Consider the following 17,787-nt stretch of genomic DNA (forward strand, 5'->3'; position numbering starts at 1 on the left):
AGGGAGACTCTCACCTTCAAGCTTGTAAGTAATACTAAAGTTCTAGATTTGCTGGAAGTTATCTCCTTCAATGGATTACAGCACATGATCTAGCAATAATAACGTACCTTGTCACCACATCGAATCATTTTGAACACTTCCCATCAATCGACTACCGACTAACAAAAAGAAGGACTTGATTCCCGGCAATTTTTTCTCTTCTGAACTGAGCATTCCCGAAATCCAGCTTGCTGAACGCGCAGATGCAGGGTGAGAGGCACCCCAGGAAAAATGGAAGGGAAAGTGGTACAAGTTAAAACAGTCTTCGTGGCCGCAGAGACGATCGCTACCTCGGCCATGGCAGATCTGGGGGTCCGGGGCGGGGGTTCTTCCCTGATATCCACCGGGCACGCGAGTTCACGCCAGCGACAGTGGAAAGCCCTCCCCTCGCAGCGCGCTCCGCCACTAGCCGCACCCCGCCGAGCTCTGACCTCCGAAGAGGGTCCCTGTGGCGATCCCACCCCTTCGTCTGATGTTTGTGCCTTTGATTGGCTCTTAGGTGGATCCCTCAGCGTGGCTTGCCCAATGGAGGTGCCGGCTGGTGGCCTGGCCGCTCCGCCCCTTCCCTACCCCTCGCGGAGGGCCCGCCCCCTGCCCCGCGCCGGCTAGCGGAGGAGAGTAAATACAACAGGAGCGCAAAATGGCGGAACCGCCGAGCCCCGTGCACTGTGTCGCTGCCGCGGCCCCCACCGCCACCGTCTCGGAGAAAGAACCGTTTGGCAAGCTGCAACTCTCCTCCCGGGACCCTCCGGGTTCTCTGTCCGCCAAGAAGGTCCGGACTGAGGAGAAGAAGGCACCGCGGAGAGTGAACGGAGAAGGGGGCAGCGGCGGGAACAGCAGGCAGCTGCAGCCGCCGGCAGCACCTTCGCCTCAGAGCTATGGCAGCCCCGCGTCTTGGAGCTTTGCCCCTCTGTCTGCTGCTCCCTCCCCGTCCTCTTCTCGGAGCAGTTTCTCTTTCTCCGCTGGCACGGCCGTTCCCTCCTCAGCCTCCGCTTCCTTGTCTCAGCCGGTGCCGCGCAAACTGCTGGTCCCTCCTACGCTGCTGCACGCTCAGCCTCACCATCTCCTCCTGCCCGCCGCCGCCGCCGCTGCCTCGGCTAACGCCAAGTCGCGCAGACCTAAGGAGAAGCGGGAGAAGGAGAGGAGGAGGCACGGTCTCGGTGGGGCCCGAGAGGCCGGCGGGGCCTCCCGGGAGGAGAACGGGGAGGTGAAGCCGCTGCCCCGAGGTGGGTGCCGTGCGGGGAGGGGGAGGGGAGGGCGCCGCGGGTCCCCGCCGCCCCCTGGCGCCCACGGGGCCCGGGAAGGGGGAGCGCGGCGGCCGCGTGCGCCGGCCTGGACGGGCTGGGAGGCGTCCGGTTTTCAGCAGAGGATTTTGCAGTTCCCAAGGGGACAGGAAATGGAGCCTGTAATTTCGGTTGCAGAGAGAGGGGGATGGCCGACACTCTTTATTTTCTGTATCGTTTCTTCCTCTCAGTTAGTGCGCTGCAGGATTTGTGAAAATCCATCTTGAGGACTCCCCTAGGTTTGTTTGGCTAGGGAGAGAGATGGAGGGAACGGGATGGGGGAAGGGTTTGGGTTTGTAAAAGATGCTTGATTGATTGTTAGACCACTTAGACGTGGTCGCGGGAATTCGTATTTGTGACACAGCGTTCAACCCCGGATAATCCTGTCAAAAAAGGGGTGTGGAGAGAGCACTGGCGTCAGCTGGAAGCTACCAGAGGCCTGAGCTTTTCATCCCTATTAGGGAAATGAGGTAGCGTGCAGGGCCCGAAGTGCGCTGTTTCGTAAGGTACCCTCCCTGCACCCTACTCTCCGCTGCGTATTCTTAAGTGTTTTGGGTGGTCCTGTTTGAAATACCACCCTTCTGAAAGAATTTTCAGCCATATTCTTTTTTTCCCTGCAGCAAATGATAAAACCAGGAGCTTTGACGATTTTTCGCCAGATCAAGCGGCTGCAGAATGTTTGAGCATTAGAAAAAGGCGAATTCTTAAGGGTTCTTGTCAGACAGGGTCAGTTTTGTTTTTAAATGTAGGCTAGTCGTATAATTTTTCAGGTGTTTCCACCACTTCAGCTACGGATACACAATGATCTGACAATAGTGCAACATACGGACTAGTTGAAAAGCAAATCTTTATGTGATCGCAAGCTTAAAGCGCATGATCTTTATTATAAATGTGCACTGCTACACAGTGTTGTCAAATAACTCTTTGTTTTTTAGAAAAAGAAATGTCAAGCAGTTTTAGCATTGCTGATCTAACAGTAGCTCAGATCATGAAAAATTCTGTTTGGATTATAATGGTTTGTTTTCACAACTTAAAACATGCTGCATGTGCATGTAGCAATAGTGTCACTTCTTCCTTGATATTTTTTGCCTGTAGTAAAGCTTTAACATCTAAGCATAGCCATCAGGGACTCTGGGGCAATGTAAATATCTTTCAGCTTCTGGGAGTGTTGTTTCTAGGAAAGTGGTTTTGAGGATGGGATTTTGGTACTTTTAGTCAGGAATTCCAGGTGGTTAGTATTTTAAAGCTATTTTGTTTTAACAATTATATGTAAAATTTAGGAGATAAGTGCCTGGAAGTTTGTCCATATGCAGCTTGGTATCATCACTAGTGTTTGTGGTGTGTAAACTGCACATTTGCTGTAAGTTCTCTGAAAGAGGAAGTGAATATGAGTATTACATAGTTGGAGTAATGGAATATTTGAGAAGAAATAAGTAAGCATTCTTTAACAATTCTCACTTAAAATGTGGAGTACACAAATGGTCCTTAAAGTGAAATGGCTGTTAAAGAGGAATTTTTATAGTCTTTTCAATTACATTTAGAATCCTTCTTCTTTTGAGGGTTAACACTAATATTATTAATCCTGAATATAAACAGTGATAGGTTTTACATTAAGATGTGGGAATGATCTTTTCCCATGACCTATGTGGGTTTTTTGGAGTAGTGACAAGATATTAACACTACTGTAAGATTTTCATTTTTTCAGACACAAATGCTATCTTGTTGAGGAAAAACTATCAGAGAAAAAGATTCCTTTCCAGTGTCTTGGTGGTAAATGTAATGGTGAAAATTTTTCCCTCGTAATTTGGGGAATACTTATATCTTTCTAAAGTTTGGATTTAACTGAATTGATGTTCTGTTTTAACGAATTAAGAAGATTCTTAAATAGCGGTATTAACAAGTGGTTATTGCAAGAATACATATATGCCTTTATTATAGATATAATTGCAAATATGAAAGTCCTGATTTGCAATACAATGATCATTTCTCTGTGCTTTTTGTAAAAATCTTAGTGAATTGGTGACCAAGTGTTTGTTTAGGTATATACCTCTTTTTAGTGTTGCCCTAAGTTGGCTGTGCATGGTTCAGTAACCCCTCAATTATCCACAGCTGGCTGATTGAACAGTCTGAGTCAGAACCAGACATTAGCTATAAAGACACCTAAACAAGGAAGAGATTCTCCCTCAACAAAACAAAACTGAACCACACACACTCGAAAGACCTAGCCTGCACCCCAATTTGATTAAACAATTAAGCTCCTGTATTTATTAATAGTAGGGCTTTTAAAAAGTCCTAAGTCAGAACTGCTTTATTTTTACATTGGTGACCATTCTAACAGAACGTATTTGGGTTAAATGAAAGCATGTATAAGAAAGGGCCTAGCAGGGTATTTAGTAAATGTTATTTGAGTCTGAAGGATAGTTATTAATTTTTTAACCCTATAACTAATTGAAAGATGGGTGAATGCTGATAGAGGAAGGATCATTGACAGATATGAAAGTTAAGAATGCTGAACAGGAGAATTATGAAAGTATACTAATATGGCCCCATTTAGTACCAGGGCCTGATGCCTCACAATCTCTAAGGCCATCTAATCATAGTACTGTAGCTGACTTGCGTGATAGCTTGACTCACCAAGTAAAAGTTAAATTTCTTATAAGAAGGAAAAGTGCAAAACAGTTTAGTTTTTTTTTTTTTTTTTTTTTGGAAACAGAGTCTTGCTCTTGTTGGCCAGGTTGGAGTGCAGTGGCGCGATCTCGGCTCACTGCAACCTCCGCCACCCGGGTTCAAGCAATTCTCCTGCCTCAGCCTCCCGAGTGGCTGGAATTACAGGCACTCGCCAACACGCCTGGCTAATTTTTGTATTTTTAGTAGAGAGGGGGTTTCACCATGTTGGCCAGGCTGGTCTCAAACTCCTGACCTTGTGATCTGCCTGCCTTGGCCTCCCAAAGTGCTGAGATTACAGGCGTGAGCCACCGTGCCTGGCCAACATTTTAGATTTTTAAAACCAGAAAATAACCTGATTTTAGTGCTTATGGAGGTAATTTACTGGAGAGTTAATCAATATTCCTGTAAGACTGAATAAATTGTAGAATTGGTAAGTGTGGAAAGTAAAAGTGGACATATACCAAGGGTATCCAAAATTTAGAATTATTTTATGGCAAACCACAACAAATATTTCATTAGCTGTCAGTGTGCCTTCACTGACTCCAGTAACCAGCAAAATTTGTATAGATCTTCTAACTTTTGTTAGTACTTTTGCTTTGTATTTGTTAACTTACTTTTTTCCTTAAAATGACCCTGTGAAGTATTTCAAGACAAAACCAGAGCATTTCACTGAATTTTTGCCTTGAAAGTGTAGTTGCAGGATTTAACTCTAATGAAAATAGCAGCTTTTCTTAGAATCAAATAATTTGAGGTATATAAATGTGAGTGATGTCAAAGGGATGGGTGTCTGAAGATTTTTCTAACTACACTCTCCTCCAGTATTGTTACTGCACAATTTTAGGTTAAATTCATATTCAGAGTTTTTATCATATGACTAAATATTTGTCTCTGCTGAGGGAATAATTTACTATGATTTTATTTTCTTGTGTAACCTTTTGTTTTTCATGTCTCATTTTTTTCATTTGCTTAGTTTTCTCTGGCAGAGTCTTTCTGTACCCTCCAGTAGCTCCACAAAATGCTTCTCAGTACAATTTTCCACATGGGCAAATCTGTCAGATAAACTTACCCATTCCATTTGTTCCTGTAGACATCCCTTCTGGGGCCGGGCGCGGTGGCTCACGCCTGTAATCCCAGCACTTCGGGAGGCTGAAGCTGGCGAATCGCCTGAGCTCAGGAGTTCAACACTAGCCTGGGCAACACGGTGAAACCCCATCTCTACTAAAAATACAAAAAATTAGCCGGGTGTGGCGGCACGCGCCTATAGTCTCAGCTACCTGGGAGGCTGAGGCATCGCTTGAACCCGGGAGGCGGAGGTTGCAGTAAGTTGAGATGGCGTCACTGTACTCCAGCCTGGGCGACAGAGCAAGACTCTGGCTCAAAAAAAAAAAAAAAAAAAAAAAAACAAAACAACAACAATAAAAAAAAAACCAAGACATCCCTTCTGTAGCTGTCCTTACTGCTTTAGCCTGGGTTGTTTCCTCTTTAGGCCTGCTGCATAGCTGTCACCTTGGGACTTTCCTTAGTTGACATTCTGGGAATTTCTTTAACTTTTGTTGAATTTTATTTTTCCGGATCTCATGCCTTCCTTTTGGTTTCTTCCTTCATTTTGGATTTTCATTTTGGATTTCATTTTTATCCTTTTACTTGACTGGCAGTTAAGAGATTTCTGCATTGGAAATAATTTTCCCTCAAAAGTTTGAAGGTGGTGTTCCCTTATTGCCTGGTTCCCAAAGTAGATGTTAAGACGTCTGATCTCCAAAAAGTTGTCTATTCTACTATCTGGGGAATTTCAATCCTTTCACTGAATTTTATAATTTATATTTTTTTTCTTTGGTGTTTTTCTTCACATCTCACTCTTCCTTCTGAACTTTCACTGAATTTTACTTTTTTTTTTTTTTTTGAGATGGAGTCTTGCTCTGTTGCCTAGGCTGGAGTGCAGTGGCATGATCTTGGCTCACTGCAGTCTCTGCTTCCTGGGTTCAAGCAATTCTCCTGCCTCAGCCTCCCAAGTAGCTGGTATTACAGGTGTGCGCCACCACGCCCAGCTAATTTTTTGTATTTTTAGTAGAGATGGGGTTCCTCCATGTTGGCCAGGATGGTCTGGAACTCCTGGCCTCAGATGGTCTGTCTGCCTTGGCCTCCCAAAGTGCTGGGATTATAGGCGTGAGCCACCGTGGCTGGCCTTGACTGAATTTTAAAGTTTTAGCTTTTGTTTTTTTGAGACGGTCTTGTACTGTCGCCCAGGCTGGAGTGCAATGCAATTTTGGCTCCCTGCAACCTCTGCCTCCCAGGTTCGCATGATTCTCCTGCCTCAGCCTCCCGAGTAGCTGGGACTACAGGCGCACACCACCACACCCAGCTAATTTTTTGTACTTTTGAGTAGAGATAGGGTTTCACTATGTTGGCCAGGCTGGTCTCCAACTCCTGACCTCATGATCCACCCGCCTTGGCCTCCCAAAGTGCCGGTATTACAGGTGTGAGCCACTGCGCCTGGAAAAGTTTAAGCCTTTAATAAGAATTTTTAAGAGCTCCTGTCCTTTGTTTCAGTATTATAGTATTTTGTTCCTTTTTCATGGGTGCAACGTTTTCTGTTTCCTCTTCAAGGATATTAATTACAGCTTCTTTGAGGTGTTCTTCTGTTCTTCCTATTATTTTTGTTTTTTCTTACTTATTTCTGTTTGTTTTGGTTGCTTTCTTTTAGTTGGAGGTTTTGTTCAGATCTTTGTGATCATGAGCAAGGTTAATGACTAATGGACTGCTGTGTTTTTAATCTTCATTTCTTTTCTCTGGGTGGTGGGCAAGAAGGCTTTCAGTTTCTTCAGATAGATGTCCTTTAATTTTCCTGTCTCTTTGTGGGTGGAATGATGGAGAGAGGAGGGGTGTCTTAGTCACTCGGGCTGCTATAATAAAATACCATAGAATGGGTGACTTAACAGAAATTAATTTTTTTATAATTCTGGTGGCTGGAAGCCTGAGGTCAGCATGCCATCATGGCCAGGTTCTGGTAAGGGCTCTTTTCCTGGTCTATAGATGACTGCCTTCTTCCTGTGTGCTCACATGACTTTTCCTATAATGGAAAGAAAAATCTCTTCCTTTTCCCTTTATAAAGCTACCAATTTTATTGGATTGGGACTGTGCCCTTTGACCTCATTTAATCTTAGTTACCTCCGAAAAGCCTTATTTTCAGATACAGTCACATTGGGCATTAAGGCTTCAACATATGGATTTTGGGGAGGCATGATTCAGTCCATAGTGAAGGGCTTGGCAGAGGTAATGAGTTTGTATGACAGGGTTCTAGCGCTTCATGGGGGAAGAAAGCTACAAGTCTTGTCATTCATTTCATAAGTTTTTACCTAGTCTCCCTGTTTTCATACCAGCATTTCACTTCTCTTTTCTGTGAGGGATACCCCTCATCTTGGAGCCACTCTGATTCAGTTTTACTGAGGACCATACCTCTTGTTTCCTTAGGAGTGTGTGTTTGTGGGTATTCTGCCCTATTTCCTAGCGCCCTCTGATTTCTGAGCTTTTCTGGGGTATTGCAGGATAAAGAGGATTGTTTGTCATTATCTCTCCCATTATGCTAAGGCATTTACCATTCTACCATCAGCTTTTTGTCTTTATACATTGTATTTCAGGTAATAGTTACAGTATCTCCTAGTTATGTCAGAGGTGGAGTGTGTTGTTTGTCTCTTTTTTCCTACTGTTTGGGTTTTTTTTTTTTTTTTTTTTTTTTTGAGAAGGACTCTCACTATTTCACCCAGGCTGGAGTGCAGTGGCACAATCTTGCTCATTGCAACCTCTGCCTCCCAAGTTCAAGCGATTCTCCTGCCTCAGCCTCCCAAGTAGCTGGAACTACAAGTGCCCACCAACATGCCCAGCTAATTTTTGTATTTTTGTAGAGATGGGGTTTCACTATGTTGGCCAGGCTGGTCTCGAACTCCTAACCTCAGGTGATCTGCCTGCCTCGGCCTCCCAAAGTGCTAGGATTACAGGCGTGAGCCACCGCGCTCGGCCTATTTGGGTATATTTTTAAGAGAAAGGAATCTTGCTCTATTGCCCAGGTTGGAATGCAGTGGCACAATCATAGCTCAATGTAACCTTGAACTCCTGAGCTCAAAGGATTCTCCTGCTTCACCCTCCCCAGTAGCTAGGACTACAGGTGTGCAACCACGCCCCGATACACTTACTCTTTTTGAGCTGATATACATCTGTTATAAAGGGATGATATTTTCACAGGGTGATTGTTAGAATTATGTGAACATGGTATATTGTAGAACCTGGCATACTGTTAGGCATTCATAAGGGATGCTAGTTCCTGACCTTTCTTTCATACCTAACGCATTGGAGACATGTAGTTTCACTGAATTCACAAGTAAGTATAATTTGTCTAATTTTCCCATGGTGTCCTGGTTTCTGAGACCACCTGATATGTTAGAATGAACAATACTAACTTTTTGAAAGAAGTTTGTATTTCAGAAGTTTTAAGTTGATTATAATAAATCTCATTAATTTTTCACCAATCTCAAGTGAATTAAACTTTTCAAGTAATGGATAAACTACCTAAAATAGGATATTGAAAAATAATGATAAACTTAAAACTTCAAAACATTTTCATTTTTGAGTATACATTAAACTTTATGTTGTATGTTTTATTTTTTCTTGAATTACAGATTGAAAAGTTTAACTTTTTAATCATAAGATTTTAAATTAATACAAAAGAAACCAGTGTACATTGAATTCTGGGTGTACCCATTATGCTACTTCAACAGTTTTTTTCACCTCCCCTCCTCCATTAATTTATTTATTTTTGGCTCTAGCATTTTAAAGCATATTCCAGACATAAATAATTTCATTAAGAAACAATTAGAGCTGATTTTTTTTTTCCCATTACGTAACTAATAGTGCTTATAAGGTTTAAATTGTGGCTAGGCGCGGTGGCTCATGCCTGTAAACCCAGCACTTTGGGAGGCTGAGGTGGGTGGATCACCTGGGGTCAAGGAGTTCGAGACTAGGCTGGCCAACATGGTAAAACCCTGTCTCTACCAAAAATACAAAAATTAGCTGTGTCGGGCGCCTGTTATCCCAGCTACTTGGGAGGCTGAGGCAGGAGAATCGCTTGAACCTGGGAGGTGGAGGTTGCAGTGAGCCAAGATGGCACCATTGCACTTGACCCTGGGCGACAGGCGACAAGAGTGAAACTCTGTCTCAAAAAAAAAAAAGTTTTAATTGTGTATGTGTGTGTAAATGTATAAATATAAGAGTGAGATTCTTCCTCTACCCCAAACTATCATTAATTGATGTATCTCCAATATCTTAACCCCCATACTATCATTAATTTGGTATATTGCCAGTCTAGATTCGCTTTTATATTTTCCAGATTAGCTCTTGTTAAAAAATTATTTTTAAAAATTGTGATAAAATACATGTACCTTGACTTTTTAATATGACATTGACTTTTTGAAGATACCAGTCCAGCATACCTGTTATCATGCAGATTTTCCTGTATTCATAATTTTTAAATAATTGTCTTATTGTGGTGATATTTACTTTGTATTTCTTGTAAATTGAAAGTTAACTATAAAGACTTGATTAAATTCGAGTTAAACAATTTTGGTGAGAGTGTTTCCTAGGTACTCATATTACGTTTGGATCAGGAGGCATACAGTCTTTAGATCGTCCCATTATTAATGATGCTAAATTTGATTACTTGATTGAGGTGACCACTAGGTCTCTCCATTGTAATGGTTTTTTTTTTTTTTTTTTTTGTGACGGAGTCTTGCTTTGTTGCCCAGGCTGGAGTGCAGTGGCTCAATCTCGGCTCACTGCAGCCTCTGCCTCCCGGGTTCCAGTTATTCTCCTGCCTCAGCCTCCTGGGTAGCTGGGATTACGGGCGCATACCACCATGCCCAGCTAATTTTTGTATTTTTAGTAGAGACAGGGTTTCACCATGTTGACCAGGCTGGTCTTGAACTCCTGACCTCAGGTGTTCTGCCTGCCTTGGTCTCACGATTACAGGCATGAGCCACCACGCCTGGCCTGTAATGGTTCATTTTTATATTTGCATTTAGCTTGTAATCTGTGGGGTGATGCTTTGTGAATATCCAATTCCCTAACTGTCTTTTACTTAATAACATTTTCTTTTTTGTTTTTTTCTGAGATGAAGTCTCACTTTGTCGCCAAGGCTGGAGTGCTGTGATGTGATCTTGGTTCACTGTAACCTCCACCTCCCAGGTTCAAGCGATTCCTGCCTCAGCCTCCCAAGTAGCTGGGATTACAGGTGCCTGCCACCATGCCCGCCTAACTTTTGTATTTAATGTTTTTTTTTTTTTTTGAGACGGAATCTTGCTTTTGTCGCCCATGGTGGAGTGCAATGGTGCGATCTTGATTCACTGCAACCTCCGCCTCCCAGGTTCAAGCGATTCTCCTGCCTCGGCCTCCTGAGTACCTGGGATTACAGACGCCTGCCACTACGTTGGGCTAATTTTTTGTATTTTTAGTAGAGATGGGGTTTCACCATGTTGTCCAGGCTGGTTTTGAGCTCCTGACCTCATGATCTGCCTGCCTTGGCCTCCCAAAGCGCTGGGATTACAGGCGTGAGCCACTGCGCCCAGCAACTTTTGTATTTTTAATAGAGACAGGGTTTTACCATGTTGGCCAGACTGGTCTCCCAACTCCTGACCTCAAGTGATCTGCCTGCCTCGACCTCCCAAAGTGCTGAGATTACAGGTGTGAACCACTAGGCCTGGACTTAATGGTATTATATTGTTAATTATCCCAGCCTAACCATTTCATTGGGGGTTAAAGAATGATGCCAAATGATTTCTAAATATAAAATGAATTATTCTGGGGGGTGGGAAATTCAGTATAAATTGCTCCTCCTATGTCTAGTTTAAAATTTGGCAATCTATTTTGATTTCAGATACCAGAGTAAATACTGTAAGTTTATTGTTACCTGTATGGTCAGAATCTTGTGGTAAACTCTTTTATTGAATTCTTAATTCACCATAGTTTAAATTTTGGAAGGCCACTTGCACAGTGCTTGTAGATAAAGATTGATTGTAGTAGTGCAATTACAGTTGGTAATCTATTACAATATTGGCAACATGGCCAAAAATAAAGCCCTGCCAGTTTTTAAATATAGCAAATATATATTAATGATACTGTGTATAATTTAAAATTATAATCTCTATTCCATAATGTCCTCTCTTGGCTAATGTAAATTAACTGTATACCCATATGAATTCCCATTAAACTAGATTTTTTTTTTTTTTTTTTTGAGACAGAGTCTCACTCTGTCACCCAGGCTGGAGTGCAGTGGCGCGATCTTGGCTCATTGCGACCTCTGCCTCCCAGGTTCAAGTGATTCTCATGCCTCAGCCACCCAAGTAGCTGGAATTACAGTTGTGTGCCACCACGCCCAGCTAATTTTTGTATTTTTAGTAGAGACAGGGTTCCACCATGTTGACCAGACTGGTCTTGAATGCCCGACCTCAAGTGATCCACCTGCCTTGGCTTCCCAAAGTGCTGGGATTATAGGCTTGAGCAACCGTGTCTGGCCTTGAACTAGATTTTATAAAGTCCTTCAGAGCAGGTATTGTTTTAGTGATCATTTATGACCTTTCCTTTACTCTCAATGATTAATCTGAAGAAAAAATATATAATACCTTTTTATTAAGAAATTAATTTTATCAACCATCTTTGCATTGCATATTTAAGTAGCTACTTTTGTTAGCTTTTTTTATAGAAGAGTATATATTTCCTGTAGATATTTAACTCAGAGCCACTTTCACTGGTTTGTCATTGGAGCAATATATGGAAAGCAGATGTCCTGGGATAATATTCTGGTTGAATTAGTGATGAATTTTATATCTTAAAGGAGTAAATGTTCACTATTACTCAATTTTCTCATTTGATAATAATGAAAGTACCAAAATTTGTAAATTTTGTCAAGCACTTCTTTCTTTTTTTAAATTATAGATGACTGGCATCTATATCAAGCACTTTCGAGATAGGTCATAAGCTTATGCAGTGAGTACTTGGGTGCACCATGAGCTGGGATATGAGCTCTTTGAGGACAGAAACAATAATAATAATAGCTAAAATGTATAGACCTGTACTCAGCACTTTACATATACTGTGGTTTTATATAATTTTCACAAGTCCTTTAAAGTTTAATTAGATATTAGCCTTTCATAAATACTGTATGGAAGTTCAGAAAATTTAAATATAAAATAAGTTGTAAATCTAGGTTTCAGATCTTTAGATAGTCTGATTTCAGAGCCCCAGTTCTCAAATACCTTGCAAACTTTGTTAAATTTGTTTTTAAGTCACCTTCATCCAGAATCGTACTTTGCGTTGTGAGACTACCAAATGAATGAACTGGGTTTTGCAGGAAGAGTAGAATTTAGGTAAATGGAGATGATGGAGACAGGCTTGTTTGGGGTAGGGTGTGGGATGGTGTGAATAAGATTGTAGAGGCAGGAGGGTGCGTGGCGTGTTCGGTGGTGTGTGAAGAGAACCACTGGCTAAGATTGATGCTTTTGTACGGAATTGGAAGTTAAGATGGCATGGCAGTTGAAAGTTGGCCACAGTGTGCCGTCCTTTTGCCAGGATGAGACTATTTTTTTTTTTTTTTTTTGAGATAAGTCTCGCTCTGTCACCCAGGCTGGAGTGCAGTGGCATGATCTCGGCTCACTGCAAGCTCCGCCTCCTGGGTTCATGCCATTCTCCTGCCTCAGCCTCCGGAGTAGCTGGGACTACAGGCGTCCGCCACCGCGCCTGGCTCATTTTCTTGTATTTTTAGTAGAGACGGGGTTTCACGGTGTTAGCCAGGATGGTCTCGATCTCCTGACCTTGTGATCCACCCGCCTCGGCCTTCCAAAGTGCTGGGATTACAGGCGTGAGCCACCGTGCCCAGCCGAGTTCAGACTATTTTGTGGGCAACAGCAAGACATGGTTTTTTAGGAGGGTGATAATATATTCAAATTGGTATTTTAGCAGTAATAACTTTGGCATTGTGTAGGATGGATTGGCTGAGAGAAGGATTGGAGACAGATATTGAAGACTACTGTATTAGTTAAATGAAGTGATTTTACTGATAAAATGATTGGTATACTTGGACATGGCAAGGAAAACCTAGAGAGAAATATATGATAAAGCATCTTGATTATTGAATATGTAGCAAGAAAGAAGGATTCATAGATATTTTCATGGCTTCAGATGAAGAGAATAAGCATATCACTGAAGAATTGAGAGTTGGCCCACAGAACTGAATTCGAAATGTGGGCAGGTACCTTATATTAGAGTTTTGTTATCAGATAGAACTCAAAATTAGTGGTGAGTCAGTGGTAAGGGTTAAAAATAACTGCTCGACATAGAAGGGATTCTGTTTGTGTGTGTGTGTGTGTGTATGTATGTATGTGTATGTGTATGTGTATGTGTGTCTGCCTGCCTGTGTGGAGGGGACCCTTTTAGAACTGTCCTTACAGTGGCAGATAGCAGTAGTTATTTTTTTCTTTTCTTTTCTTTTTTTTTTTTTTTTTTGAGACAGAGTCTTACTGTGTCACCCAGGCTGGAGTGCAGTGGCACAATCTTGGCTCACTGCAACCGCCACCTCCTGGGTTCAAGTGATTCTCCTGCCTCAGCCTCCCAATTAGCTGGAATTACAGGCACTCACCACTATGCCTGGCTAATTTTTGTATTTTTAGTAGAGCTGGGGTTTCACCATAATGGCCAGGCTGGTCTCAAACTCCTGACCTCAGGTGATCCACCCACCTTGGCCTCCCAAAGTGCTGGGATTACAAGCGTGAGCCACCGTTCCCCACCAATAGTTACTTTTTTTTATGAGGAGCAAATAATCTAGAATCCTTCTTAGTTCCTAGGTAAGCAATTAACTGTTCAGAGTCTTCCAGCCCCACCCCCTAATTTTCCTTATTTGTCTTCTGCCACTAAGTTTCAGCATTTGGTTTGGTTTTGGGCCCTTTGTACTCTTCTTTCTGGCTTTTGCTAATTGCCCTGGTATTTTTCTAGTGTCCATTGTTAGCAGTCCTCAAATTTTAACTTAGTCCATTTTTAAATCTATATAAATTGCCTCCTTGACATTTAATATGTCCTTAGATATTTTTTAAAACTGTAAAATTAACGTGTTCAAAAATTTTAGTCTTCTTTATCCAGATTTGTCTTGCTATGTATGTTCCTTGTCTCAGTACCATATACCTAGTGGCTCCGTCTTGAAAACTGGATTTGTACCCTCTGCTCTCATTGAACTTGTGGCCAAATCTTGTTACCACTCATTGTCTTTCATATCTTTCCACTTTTGCTCTGTCTTTTCTACTAGTTTTAGTTCAAATTACCATTATCTCTTGCCAGGATTATTGCACAGTTGCCTCCTTAGTGGGCTCCCTATTTCAGATCCATGTGCTTTCACTTCATTCTTCATGCTATATAGTCAGAGTGATAACCAGATATCTAAATGCATATAGTCTACAGACATACCACCCTGAACCCTGTATCTCATCTAAATGCATGTCTGATCATCTCACTTTTCTGTTTATGGGATGAAGTTCAGATTCCTTGAAATGTCTTCCACAGCTCTGGATGATCATATTCTTGTTTTGTTCTTCAGGTTCTCCTCAGTGCTCCTCGCCGCCTAGAACTTTCTCTACCCGTTTTCTTTCCATCCCCAGCTCCACACTTTTACTACACCTAGCTAATGTCTGCTCATCTCTCTAGGTCTCAACTTGAGAGGGAGGCCTGTGCTCCTCTATGACTAGGTTAGGTTCCCTTCACTTTGTTCTTCTCTTATCCTGACTTTCTTTGCTTCATTTTCTTGTTTGTTTTTTGTTGTTTTTGAGATGGAGTCTCGCTCTGTTGCTCAGGTTGGAGTGTAGTGGCGCGATCTTGGCTCACCGTAAACTCTGCCTCCTGGATTCAGGTGATTCTCCTGCCTCAGCCTCCCGAGTAGCTGGGATTACAGGCGCCTGCCATCATGCCTGGCTAATTTTTGTATTTTTAGTAGAGATGGAGTTCCACCATGTTGGCCTGGTTGGTCTCAAACTCCTGACCTCAAGTGATACGCCCGCCTCAGCCTCCCAAAGTGCTATACAGGCTTAAGCCACCGTGCCCAGCCTTCTTTCCTTCATTTTAGCAACTCATTTGTCATCTTTGCTAGACTGCAAGTTCTGTGAAAGCTGGGTCTGTGATTATCTTCTTTTGGATCAGACCTTCAACTTCTGGATACATATTTGGGAACTGAATGAGTTGCAGTATATTTCAGCCCTTTTTGCCTGCTCAGAAGAGATGCCCGATTATCATTTAGAAAAACAATTGGCTGGTATTTCAAACTGAAAACAGCAGAAGGGTGATAATGGGATAAGAAGTTGACCAGCAGCTCATAGACAACAGGCAAACTGTCAAGTGGAAAGGAAATAAACTGTGGGTAAATAATAACCAAATTATATTTGACAAATTGAGTTATCAGAATTGCCATTTTGTATACTCTAACTGCACATAGTTGAAACTTAGCACTACATTGTATAAAAAAGATATTTTGCATATTAATTTTTTTTTTTTTTTTTTTTTTTTTTTTTTTACCATTTTTATTCTTTGGCACATAGTCTTGCTGTCACCCAGGCCGGAGTGCAGTGGCTTGATTATAGCCCACTGTAACGTCGAACTCCTGGGCTCATGCGGTCCCCTTGCCCCAGCCTCCTGAGTAGCTAGGACTACAGGTGAGCACCACCACACCTGGCTGATTTAAAAAAAGTTTTTCATAGATATGGCTTCTTGCTGTGTTGCTCAGGCTGGTCTTGAACTCCTGCGTTCCGGCAATCCTCCTGTCTTAGCCTCTGAAAGTACTAGGATTACAAGTGTGAGCCACAGTGCCCAGCCTGTATTGTTAAAGCTGTGTTAACCAACAACAGTTTGGGAATGAATAAATAGAAGTAAAGGAGGGAATACTTTTTCTTATTTTAGAATAGTGGCATTTTGAGTAATTGTTCTGTGTTCAGAAGTAACCATGTTTAAGTACAGTGTAAATTTTTAGTAAAATTTTACCTGTTGTGCATATTTCCATATATATAGAATTATGAGTGAAAACATACATGTTGTGTAATATACAATGGAAAAACCATAGGACTGAGAATCAGGAGGCCTTAGGAGCAAATTCTTGCCCTACCACCCATTTGTGATCTGAAGGAAAGGAGTAAAACCTGTGTGAGGGTAAGGGTCTTCATCTGTAAAATAAGAGGTTTGAACCAAATACTGAAAGTTCTTTGTAAGCTCGTTTGACATTTTATAATTGTATGTTTTTTTGTAATCATAATAAAAATTGCCTAATTAAATTTTCTAATTATAATAATATATGTTCATTGTAAAAATAATTCAAATTTTAGGAAGAAAAGCATCTGAAATACTATTGTTTTAATGATTACACTTTCACTTAGTGTATTATTTTCACTTAGTATATACATGTATATAATTTTTTATGCATAAGCTTTTTTATATGTGTACAAATCTTATATATACATACATGATTTTTTTTTTTTTTTGAGACGGAGTTTCGCTCTGTCATCCAGGCTGTAGTGCAGTGGTGCAGTCTCGGCTCACTGCAACCTCCACTCCAGGTTCAAGCCATTTTCCTGCCTCTGCCTCCTGAGTAGCTGGAATTATAGACACGTGCCATCATGACTGGCTAATTTTTGTATATTTGTAGAGACGGTTTCACGATGTTGGCCAGGCTGGTCTTAAACTCCTGACCTCAGGTGATCCACCCTCCTCAGCCTCCCAAAGTGCTGAGATTACAGGCGTGAGCCACTGTGCCTGGCCACATATGTGATTTTTTAATGCACACAACATTGTTTATGTGTTCTGCAACCTGCTTTTTTCATTTAGCAGTATATTAGAAATACTGTTCCATGTCAATACATGTAGAACTATATTATCAATTTTAATTGCTTACCTAGTATTCATGTTTGCATTATATGTATAAACCATAATATATTTAACTGATACTGTATTGTGGGACATTAGATTCTTTTTTCTGTTGTAAATGATGCTAAAATAAAACTTCATGTGTAGGCGTTTATTCACTTAAAACTTAGGATAAAGTTCTAAAAGTTGAATTATAGGGGGTAAGGGGAAAGTTAAAGATACATACACTTTAAATTTTGATAAATAATGCTTTCGTGAAAGATAAACAATTTGCTGTCTCACTTGCATTATATATGAGACTGTCCATTTTTTACATTCTTTCCAATGCTAAGTTTTCTCAGATTTCAAAATCTTCCATGTTTTGATTGTTGAAGATTTTATTATTTGCATTTATTAATGATTAAGATTAAACATTTTTTCACATTTCACTTATATGTTCATGTGCTTTGCCAAGTCTAAGGGACTTATCCTTTTCTTTTTTTAAAAATTGATTTGTGAAACTTTGTATATTAGAATATTAGCCCTTTACTGTTGCAATTTTTTTCTCTCTAAACTATCATTAGTTCATAAACATTATTTAAGGGGGTGTGCTTGGTCTTTCATACAGAAGTTTTATGTTTTTATGTACTCAAATTCATCAGTAATTTAATTTTTTGGCTTTTATTTCTCTCTCTTCCTTTTTTTTTTTTTTTTTTTTTTGAGGCAGAGTCTCACTCTGTCGCCCAGGCTGGAGTGCAGTGGTGTGATATCAGCTCACTGCAAGCTCCACCTCCCGGGTTCACGCCATTCTCCTACCTCAGCCTCCCGAGTAGCTGGGACTACAGGCGCCCGCCACCATGCCCGGCTAATTTTTTGTATTTTTAGTAGA

General features: G+C 41.3%; 1 protein-coding gene across 1 annotated transcript in view; it reads left to right on the forward strand.

Annotated features, from left to right (window-relative positions):
• The first annotated feature begins 624 nt into the window (after nt 1-624).
• The window catches only part of RSBN1L (round spermatid basic protein 1 like), a 96,987-nt gene continuing 79,824 nt past the window's right edge, over nt 625-17,787 (forward strand). The window contains exon 1 of the mRNA XM_003805267.6: nt 625-1,265. Within this exon, the coding sequence (XP_003805315.1) occupies nt 680-1,265 (586 nt within the window). The 5' untranslated portion in view covers nt 625-679. The remainder of the gene's footprint in view (nt 1,266-17,787) is intronic.

This window comes from Pan paniscus, chromosome 6, assembly GCF_029289425.2.
Source record: "Pan paniscus chromosome 6, NHGRI_mPanPan1-v2.0_pri, whole genome shotgun sequence".
NCBI classification, from domain to species: domain Eukaryota; kingdom Metazoa; phylum Chordata; class Mammalia; order Primates; family Hominidae; genus Pan; species Pan paniscus.